Below are 11203 nucleotides of genomic sequence, written 5' to 3' on the forward strand. Positions count from 1 at the left end.
ACCTGCCAATCAGATCTTCATATTTGGCTAAGAGGCGGAGCTACATTTTCTTAGCAAGGTTTGGTTCCTTGTCACTTGCGGCGGTTGTTTCAACATGGCGGCAGTTGACAAAAGAAATTCAAAATCCGGAATATTTTGGGTCAAAAGTGGTATGCTTATTCATGTATTCATTTGTTTATTTACTTTCCACTCCGTATGGTTTTATTACTTTTCATTCTGCCAAGATTATATGCACGATCTTTTACAAAACCACAAGTAGTCAAGTATCAAAACAAAAAAGCAAGTAAACAACTCGAGCTACAGTATCGGAGTAAGGTTTTTGCTTGGTTCAAGTGCCTTGCTCAAGAGAAACTTAGCAGTCGCGCGGTCACATCTTGGTCACGGGTAGGGCTGCACGATTATGGTCAAAATTTCAATCAGGATTTCCTTGATCAATATTGTATTCACGATTGTTAAATACAATTACTCATCATATTAGGAAAAATATTCGTATTTTTACTGCACTACTTTGCAGCTGCAATATAAACTTAAATACAACATAAAACCTGAATAAATGCATTGTTATTTTAACATAAGTTAATGAACAAATTTGCCCAATAAATGTAAACTTTACAAGTGGCTAACTGAATGAAGATGCCAATTATGTTAACGTCACTAACAAGCCCAGATAAACGGTTGTTGATCTGCTTGACACAACTTGCTCTCAAAAATCCACCGAGTGCTGCTAGGAGAGCTCAGTTATTTAGGCACTTTAAATAGCACAGATGATCAGCTTCATTTAGTTGTAGTAGTCACAAGCCAAATTCTAACCCTAATAGATTAAATTAGAACCTTACTTTGTTACTTTTAGAGATTTTATAATCCAGAGAAAGAAATAGCTTTTGAACGTTTAGTTTTTTTTTTTATTATTCTATTGTGTGAAACTACTGTTCTTGTAAAAAGTAATTCCACTGTCTCTGTTGACATAGTGGCAGATGAGGTACAATCTCTGGTATTTGTTTCTGGTGAGCCAAAATAATATACGTACACTTTCTCAGACATTGTCAAACTCACCATGTTTTCTTTCTCCAATCGCAGGAGAAGATGAAGTGATCTCTTGTCGGCCAGGCGGCACAAGGACTTCAAGTAAAAAAAATACCAAGATGCAATCCAGGCGCTCCTCTGACTGCAAGATTGACATACCATTAAAGAGGGGTGGCAAAAAACAGAGCTATGTACAAAATGATCAATACAGTTCTGACGTTAAGGAAAATGTCTCAACCTTTGCCAGTGCTTCTCCAACCACTGACAGCACATCACCAGTAAGGTTTTCATCATTTTGTCATATTTGCAAATTAACTGGATGTAAAACTAAAACCTTGTTCCCTAGGTGATATTTGAAAGCATCAGTGCACAGAGCCAAGTCAGTCTGAAAGACCTCTGTCCCGAAGACAAACGTCGCATTGCAAATCTGATTGAAGAACTAGCCAGGTAGTTTTCTGATCAAATCCCTCAGAAGAAGCAATTGAAATAAAATCCCTCATGGCTTTTGCTTTCTTGCTTAGCTGGCTCACTTTTGCCTCTCATTTGATTTTAATATATAATGTATTGTCTTTTTCCCCCCCCTCCCTAGAGTGAGTGAGGAGAAGGAAGAATCTGTGAAGCGCCTGAAAGATGAACATGATAATTTTGAAAGCAAGATCCAACAACTCGAGCAACAGAATCTGGTTATAGCACATGAAAGAGAAAGTATCCTTTTAGATATTATTGACAAAATACCAGTGCAGTAGTCTGTGGCTGCAACATTATCTACATTTTGTGTGCAAGTATTTTTCTGTGCTGCGCCTGACTATACAGAACAACGTCCACAGGGGGCACTGTTGTCTTAGCAAAGCCATTGTGCAGCCGATGCAACTCTTGAATTTCTACTAGAGGCAGACAAATGGGGAGATTCATTTCAATTTTTTGACGTCTGCCACAGTTGTCTTTTGTAAGTGCTTGCAGCTTATTTGCCTTTGTGCACAAAATCAATTTCACGGTTGAAACAATGGCCCAAACTCGAAAGCATCTATTAAGTTTGGTATTTACTAAGAAGACTATTGTGTCTCTTTTCAATATGTTTTTGTAACCTTTACTTTGCGCATTGGATGTCAGTTCCTCTCCACACAGTGAAAGCCAGAATATTATTTATTTACTAATTTGAGGCTAACAATGTTATTATATTTTATGCTCCCCGCCATCTTCCTTAAAATTCCACACAGGTTAACGCACAATAATCAGTTGCTGCAAAATATCAAGAGTAATTGACTCTGCTGCTAAATCGTATGATTGGAAATGGAAGTGTGCTAAATTAGGACAGCGCAGCTCAATTAAGCTTGCTCGGGCTTGCAGACTTGGCATTTACACCAAAGTTCTAAACTCCATTAAAAGGTATTTGCGAGAGAAAAATGTTAGGTTCCCGGCACCTCGGGGGGGGATAACGTAGTCTTTTAAAGTGTGAGCAAGAGTCATGAACGCACTTCTCGGGGATAAGGTTTTGCCACTTCACAGAAAGGTTAAGGAGACACCAAAGGCAAACACACCGAATGAGAGTCTTGTCAAATCTAATTCCATTACGCCTTAGCTTATCTTATCTAACCAAGGTTCAGGGTTGACGGGGTGTAAGAAATGTTGGGCTATAGTTTAGCTCTAAGCCACCAAGGATGAGAGAGGAAAAAGTAACCTTGATATTTGGGTGTTCAGCTGACATTTCGAATTGAAATGAATTCGTCTCGGAAAGAAGCGACGCTTGCGTACATTAAAAGTAAGTACGCTGTTATGTGCCGAGGTCACCGTGGCGATAGCGCTCGACAAAACACAGCAGGAGACACAACTAGAGAAAAGCCAGAGGCTGTGGAGGGTTGGGAAGCATTTTACCTCTCTTCCAATCGACTACCAGATGTGACTGCAAAATATTCTGACTGAATTTGACATACTTTCAAATCTTTTCTAGATTGCTTTTATTGGCTTTCTTTATGAATCGTTTTGCTTATTTATTTTTTTTTGTCTGTGTGACTTTGCTGCGCCCATTTTCTTTAGGTTCAATTGTATTTACAAGGTTACGCAAGTTGTCAGCTTCAATTAATTCACCATCATTGCTTCCTTTCCAGCTATCAATCTCCGCCCCTTTCTGTCCTCTTCAGGCTCAATCTGTTTGATTCGGTGTGCTAAAGTAGGCTTTAGAACACCCCACCCCCCCAGTGTGCAAATTTGTTCCTCCTTGAGGTGGATTTCATAATTTCATTCAAGCCTCAGCCTGACAGGAAAGTGAATCATTTTGACAGGCCTCTTCAACCCAAGCCCTTGATTTGGAGTATTTTGGGAGCAAAGGGGGGAGGAGTAAGTCATTGTCGGCAATTTGCAACTATGATGTAAACAACCGGGCTTGCCGAGTACTGTACTTGGCCCTTGGCCGTTGTCCAAGGATGTGGACAAAGTCTGTTTTTGTAGCATCTGGCACAGAAGTGGAATCTTGTTAGTATTGCTCTCCTTGGATCAGATTGCCCATAGTGCTTGTTGTCCAGGGACCGACCGCTTGTCCCCGTCAGCATATTAGCATGCTTTACCGACAGGATCCTGGTGCACAGCGAGACATTCTTCATTGTGCTTTTTGTAATATAATTATATTTCATTCAAATGTTTTGGCATTTAAACACCCATGCATTTTGCAATCTCGGTGCGCGCGTGGTGGCTGTGTACGCATATTCAGTATCTCCCCCCCCCCCTTCCAACACACTTCCTTATTCATGCTGCATAAATAGACCTCCTAGCAACGGTTTACATGATGTGATGTCCTTGTGATGTCCTTTCATCGTGCAAGACTTCCATAGACATTATCAGTGCTGGAGGGGAGGGGGGGCTCCATAGTTAGATGGAGCATTCAATCAATGTGTTTCCTTTCCTCACTTTTCTCCCAGTTTATGGAAGCTGCTTCATTGCATTTGTCTTGCGTCTGCTCCTCAATTCAAAGTTGTTTCCCCTTCTCTTTCCTTCCCCTCCCGTTTCATTTCCCCAACCTGATTGAAGTCCTCTAACAACCAAAGTGTTTCCTTATGGAGTACTCTGCCAACTATTTTTTCAATACGACTCCACTTTGAACTTTGATTTCCTCTTAATATCTGGGCTTTTTTTTTTTTTTTAAACGGATGCTGAGAAACTCATCAGCTGGGGTAGCAGGGCCACCATCATAAAAATATATGGCCTGGAGGAAACACACTTTATGGTCAGCTTGGGTGGGAGTGTGTGTGTGTGTGCACGACTTGCTTTTATTGTAGCGTTTGTATGGGGGGAAATTGTGCTCTTGTGCCTCAGTGTGTGTGTGTCCTAGAAAGTCAGAGTAAGACGCAGGTTGATTATTGAATATGTATGAGTTTGTCTGTGTATCTCCTAGTCATTATCTTTGTATGTGCTGCTGTGGTGCGATGGTGCTACTGTCATTAGTGGGCTCCTGGGGCGCAGCAGTAGTTCCGCTCCAGATTAGTTTCCTTGTATCTGCCAACTCTCTGTCTGGCAGAGAGCCCCTGCCCAGCTCAGCTCAGCGCAGCATGGATCGAACCAGATGGTGAAAATTCTGTGCTCTGACACAAAGTCTGATTTTTCTAGCCCCTTTTTTTTTTTTTTCCTTTTCTCTGTACTTTCCTGGTCAAGCATGTAACTGCGCAAATAATGGTTTCATATGGGTTGTCTAGTAAATCTAGCCACCGTCTGTCTTAATCCCCCCCAAGAGAATCGTTTCCCTATTAAAACGACTGATCTGCATACAGTGACCTTTTAAACGAGGCATTTTTAAAAGCAACGTTGGCACGCCAGTTCAAAAGACCTTTCATGAGAGCATTCTTATTTTTCCTTCAGGAATCTAAAAACCCATGTTAGTTTTTGACCCACAAGTCTCATCCCTCAGTGATGTCTATCCCTTAACCACCGGCGCGCCAGGCCTTCAGCAGCAGTACAGGGAGTGTCAGGAGCTGCTTGGGCTCTACCAACAATACCTGACTCAGCAACAAGTAAAGCTCAACCAGTCCATCGCTGAGCTTAGCCAGGCACAAGCTCACTATAAGGTACGATCCTGTCCAGCATACTCAGTGTGCTGCTAAAGGGTTCATCGAGACGTCATGCAACAGCTCATTTATATTTAAGCGCCAAAATAATGTCCATCAATTGACTGTAGCATCCCCCCACCCCCACCCCGAAGTCACTTGCTTCGATATGATTACACCACAATAAAACTCTCTCAAGGTCACACTTGAGAAGGGAAGACACTCTTCAGCCTAAGCATCTGGAGATGGAATAGATGACACGGCCAAACCTCATTGTCCCACTGTGGCTCTGAATAATGGCTGTTTGCCTGCTCCCTGACCCTTAGCAAATGAGTCACTCTCTCCCTTCCCTAGTCAACTATAAGACGAGCTTTTCCTCCTTATGTTTATCTCATAATGTGCCTGACCTTGGTTTACCTGCCAGTAATGCTCAGTTGAAAATTGGCCTCTTAATCTTGCCGCCTCTGTCAGGTCTGAACAGGATACGGGAAGCGTAATAGGACACTGCACGTCGTTGCAATTATACGCACTGGAAGAAAACGCACTCCAATTACGCATGTGGGGAATATTTCTACCCGCACATCTGCACAAATTGAGTGAATGGTTCATAATTCAACACTGACAAATTTCACTTTTGGCCAGCTCTAAATTATGCTCCATGGGTTATAAAACAGTCTTGCCTATCTTGGCTGAAACACCGCATTAATTTTTTGGAAGCCTATTTTGCTGGTCAAAAGACATTCATTGGTTTTCTTGTGTGTCCAGGTGACGAGCAGCGAAGAAGCCTTTAACGAAACTACTAGTCAGGCTAATGGCTTAATGTTTGATGGCTCATACCTCAGTCTTGCTGCTAGTCAAACACATCAAGCTCAAGTCCACAAGAGAAGTGGCGGAAGGAGAGGAGCCTTGCAACCTGTCACTATTCCGACACCCGCTTCCTATTTTAGTAATAACTGTCCAGATGCTGGTGCACAAATCAGTGAGCATCAGATTCAGAGAGGAGAATTTGGTTTGCAGCACTATCGAGACAATGGCTATGGCATCCAGCAACATAGAAACGGACATTCCCTTGAGAAAAGCTGTGAGAGCACCTTAGGCCAAAGGTACGGTTGTTCTGAAACTGTTTGTTCACTCCTTCTAAAATTTAGATGTCGTTTAAAGTATAAAATGTCTGTTATCAAACTAGTAGTTTTCCATACAGGCCACATGCAGAGAATGACTCAGCTACTGAGAAGGAAGCTTTGACCAACCCTTTACATAGTTGTGGGGACTGGGAGGAGAAGAGGCACCAGCTGCTGCTGCAGAAGATGCAGCTGGAGTTGGAGCGAGAGAAGCTGCAGGCACGTCTGGCTGATCAGGAGGAGCGGCTCAGCAGACAGAACCAGCAGCTGTGCCAGTCACGTCTCGACTGGAAAAGGTAGGGTCCAAAAACCTAAAAGGGAAAAAGTTCCTTTTCATAGTCTAGCAGTAAGTTACAAAATGTCCATATAATATTTTCATTTAATACTCACACATTCCAAAACTGCTTCTTGGGTAAATTAATGAACATTCCTGCAATCAAAATGAGGATAAGTAGGATTAAAGAAATTGAAGAAGGGATTTTTAATCACAATATGCTTAAAGGATACCGGCACTAGGTATCAGTATCAGTCTGATAGTGGACGGATTTTAATGGGTGAATCATCTTCATACTGGTATCAATCTGAAAAAAGTATATTGTATAAGATAATATTGAACAACAGTATTATGCTCTGTGGCAGAACATCAGTTCCTAATTTCAGTTCCTTCTTGCGTTCATATTAGGCTTCAAGAAGCATGTCAATCCAAACTCAGCAGCTCTGTCACTAACAATGGAACATCACAGCCAGACACCCTTCGTGGCCAAGATTTGCCCTCCAGGTAAAGCAAGTTGTTGTAAAAGCTCCATATGACCATCAAAGTCATTCACAGAATCAAATTGTTGAGGCCTGCTTATGAAAATGGCTGCTGATACTGTGTCTGTTGCCTGTCTGTGACAGTGAGAACCATCCAGCGCAGCAAAGCTTGCATCACAACTCTTCACAAACTGCTTCTCGGGAAAAAAATGTTCATTTTTGTGGTAAGTTGTTACCCCCCCCCCCCCCCCTCCTCCAGTTAATCAAAACGCTGTATTGATACTTGTCACAAACCTGACATGCCACATTCGTTTCTTTCACCAATTCATTTGAGGTAGCGCTAATAAACATGCTTCGGGAGAGTATTAGCACAAGTAAAACTTGGAAGGCGACTGAACAAATGTTCCGGCTGTTACATTTTTAAGGGCCAATCAGATCAACAAATAGGAGGCACCGCTGCCAAATAGTCATTCATATAGTGCTAGTTTGACAAGCAGCCAGCCATTTTGTGTCAAAGCCTGTCAGGAAAAGAGTGAGTACCTCCATGTCATCGCAAAGAGCTTTCAGCACTCTTATTTGCTCTTTTGTTAATGAAAACATGTTTGCCAATTGTGATTTAAAAAAAAACAAAAAACTACTGGAACACAAGGTTTAAGACATATCTGAATTTTAGCGTGTACATTTCTTGACAGATGCTACAGCGCAGTCAACAAAGGACACTGCCACGTCCCCTGTTGGGTTCCCCGCAAGCCCAGCCGAGCTCATCGTGGAACCCCAGATTCAAAAGACATCTGAAAATCGGTAACCTTTCTACTGGGCGATAATGTAATCCAGAAAAGCCACGTTATCACATTCTAAACGGGGTTCTGCAGAGTTTCTATTATCCGGGGTAAATCATGACACTTAGTTCAGCTAACTTTTCGGCTGCGAGATGCTAAATGAAGCTTTTAGTGGGCTAGCTAGCGCCGCGGCCAGTCTGTCAGGAGTCATGCTGCGTTCCATTAGTCTACCTGGCAGGGACCTTGCAGCAGGTGTAATTGAACAGACTTCTGGATGCACACACTGCCCTCCCTCCTTTCTCTGCAACAGTAATGAGACAGAGAAAGCAAGAGGCAGCAATGTTAAAAGCAAGTTTGAAGGGGTGGGGGGGTGAGCGCTTGAGCATTGCACAAAAGGAAAATAAGGTACCCTAGCTGCTGTGTAAGATGTTCTTCAAGATAAACAAGGGTATTGTACTGAATACTACTCACTGAAATTTTTCATACAGTTCCAAGGACATCTCGGCCTTTTCGATACTTTCCCGTTCTTCTCGTGCACCCCGCTGATGACATTCATTGATACTCGAAGCTCAGCAGCCATGGCATGTGCTCCTCTGGCCAAACGGTTTGATCATTGCCATCATGTTATTGAAAGTTGCAGCATGGCCTCGGTTATTGTGAGAGCGTTCTGTGAAAGGAGCAAGTTAATATGTGGATGGAATGATGCAGCTTGGTGATTTTCAACAATTCATTTCTACTTTACCTAGCAACAACGACGTGCCCCTTTGGGCCATCTGATCTAAAACCGTTCCATCTTAATGTGCAAATTACCAAACAAAGCTCGGGTTAACGTGAAGCGACCTTATTAATCCTTGCTTGAATTCTGTGCCAGTTAGTAATGAGACAGTTCCATCTCATCTCCATCTCGCCTGCCATTACACGCACGCTATTGATTGGTTGGGAAATTGACATGCAGAATCTATGCTTTGGCCACGATTTTTTTTCTTCTCTCTTACTGTTTGGACTGCAAATGAATAAGGGCATCGGGGTGAGACGACCATCTTTAATGAAAGAGTGCAGCGAGCGTTAGAAGCGAGGAGGCATGCAAAGGATCGTGGACATATTTCAAACCAAATGGGAGGAGCACTGTATAGAGGGCCGCAAAGAAGAAAACTGTTTTATTAGACTTCAAATCTGTGGCACGCCATAGACACGAGTTGCTAGCACATTAGCCTAAAAGTAACGATAATCATTATAAAAAATGATGACGCGGTATTCAAAATACTAAAACTACTCTGACTGAAAGAACATCTGCTCTTGCTCATGCTGAAAAAAAAAAATGCAGGCAACAGTGACAGATTTTATGAAAGTCCCTTGAGCTACGAATCTATTAATATCTGACTGCACCTCAGAGTATAAAGTCACAAAGTTAAAGCCTTCCGAATCTCTACTGGCATTCTTTTCTGCCTTATGCCACCCGCTCTGCCCCACCCTCGCTCCTGTAACACTGACCAAACTGTACCCCCCCCCCCCACGCCTTGTTATAGATTGTGCCCGCTGTTAAGCAATGCATTATTCATTACCAGCATGTCGTTTGTTGATGGATGGCTGTTTGAGAGCTCTGTCCGTTAAATAAATCAACAAATAAAAATGCAAATTCTCACATTTCGCGAGACGGAATCTAGCCAAAGTCCCTCCCCCATGTTCCCGCTCTGTATCCACAAAGCTGCATTTGCTTTCCATCTCTCAATTTCTCTCTCTTGGCCAGTCACGCTCACTTTTGCTCATTTTCTCCTGTGCCTGTTGACAGGCAGGAACCCAAATGAGGAAAATACATTAACTTACTTCAGGTTATGTCACTCATTTTTTTTTTTTTTAAGAAAATCAGTTTTTACACTTATCTTCCCTCAGCTAACTTGACCCTGATAAGCTTTCTCTACTGTCACTCAAACATGTTCACACTCGAGTTCATTTTCCAAGAAAAACTTTTAAGTTTTTTTGCGTACTTCCTCACAAAGTCAGAAAGTAGCCGTCGCAAGTGAGTCGGAGCAGTAATATAAAAGGCTATAATGACCTTCTGACCTTAAGTGACAATCGTATAGCGGCCATTTTATTTTCGGTTACTTTCTATGCTACTGGTGCATGAAAAAAAAACCCAGACAAGTGAAGTGCGGGAACGACATGGTAATTTTGTCTCGGGATAAATGCAAATGAAATGGCAATTTAACAAAAGTTTTTCCTCCTTTCTCTGTGGCCCTGAACTAAATGATCCACAGCGCGGCGTTTGGGGACGGCCCCAACAAGTCTATGCCAAACGCGGTGCTCACCTCAGGGAGCTGCGCGCAGCTCTGCATGTGATGCAAATGGATGCGACTTTAAACGAGCAGAGAATTATGTTAGCAACTTCACTGGAGCATGCTTTAAAGAATTCATGTTTTGTATTTGGAATGGTTGTCCTTCCACTGTGTATACGTTGAATAATTTATCAAGCCAGACAGACTGAGGGATTGAATCTCTATTAGCCTAATCTTCTTTGTTTTGCTTTATTTATTTCACTGCACATTCCCTCATTTCTATTCCAGGCATCAAGGCGCCAGGTTCTCCGATTTTCCGTCCCTCTCATGCCGACAAGAAACGGTGTACTTCTGTTGGAGCGCACCGGTGGTTTTGGCTTGTTAAAGCCGCTTGTTAGGAATCAGTCCATAATTCAGCAATGTAGTCATTTGCTTTTATATTAATGGTGTTAACACGCAGAAGGTAGTTGGCAATATTATATTATAATAGCACACAATTTCTACATCCAAACTGGCTATTTGGCATTTCTGGTGCTGGTACCCTCAGCTTGCTCACCTTTTTAAATTTGAGTTTCGCAGTCTGGCATTGTGTGTGCGTTTCCTGTTGTTAGGACAAGGATGCCGCAGCCAGGAAATGCCCCCTGCAGACAAAAATGTACTGTACGTTGAATCGAATAACAGCAACATTCTTTTTTTTCCACCCCCAGGTTTGACTTCTCTGTGGTTGAGTTAATAGATAACTTTAGTCCCATTGCGGCACATGAGCAATGCAAAGCATCATCTTGGTCATCCCAATGTGGACCAGCTCTTACTGCGCCCAAACCAATCTGCAGAGGTCTGCGTACTCCTGCGGTGCCTCATCGTCTGAATTGCCTGCAGGACTTGGAAGAAAGCCAAATATTGGAGGATATTTTTTTCATTTGCTGACAAGAGGAAGCGATTTTTTTTTTTTCAAGTTCCACTTAGTTCTTTTAATTTCAGTTTTATTTTCAATTCATTCAGTATGTTTTTGAGTGAACTCACGTCATGTCATATTTTAAGTCCAAATAAATCATTCGTGGGTATATTAGTAATGTACTTTTTTCTTTGCCGTCTTGCCTCTGTGGCAATATGGAGCCATTGGCTGCCAAGTAACATTACGAGGAAATGTCAGTGACCCAATTTAAAACAAGCACACCCCTTTGTCTCATGCTAGCACACATTGCAAGTATTATAGGTGGCCA

The 11203-nt window shown here is 42.3% G+C and overlaps 1 protein-coding gene across 2 annotated transcripts; it reads left to right on the plus strand.

Annotated features, from left to right (window-relative positions):
* Positions 1-39: 39 nt before the first annotated feature.
* On the plus strand, positions 40-11049 carry kiaa1328 (KIAA1328 ortholog). 2 transcript variants are annotated; one of them, XM_061290648.1, is made up of 11 exons: positions 40-149; positions 1078-1301; positions 1370-1470; positions 1613-1728; positions 4951-5075; positions 5820-6157; positions 6241-6471; positions 6858-6953; positions 7073-7152; positions 7621-7729; positions 10688-11049. In XM_061290648.1, exons 1-11 carry the CDS (start codon positions 95-97, stop codon positions 10905-10907), a joined length of 1695 nt encoding a protein of 564 aa, XP_061146632.1. In that variant the 5' UTR covers positions 40-94; the 3' UTR covers positions 10908-11049. The 2 variants fall into 2 exon arrangements, with proteins under 2 accessions (XP_061146632.1, XP_061146633.1); XM_061290649.1 differs by having other exon boundaries at positions 6256-6471.
* Positions 11050-11203: the final 154 nt, after the last annotated feature.

The sequence above is a fragment of the Syngnathus typhle genome, linkage group LG11 (genome assembly GCF_033458585.1).
Source record: "Syngnathus typhle isolate RoL2023-S1 ecotype Sweden linkage group LG11, RoL_Styp_1.0, whole genome shotgun sequence".
In the NCBI taxonomy this organism is placed as follows: domain Eukaryota; kingdom Metazoa; phylum Chordata; class Actinopteri; order Syngnathiformes; family Syngnathidae; genus Syngnathus; species Syngnathus typhle.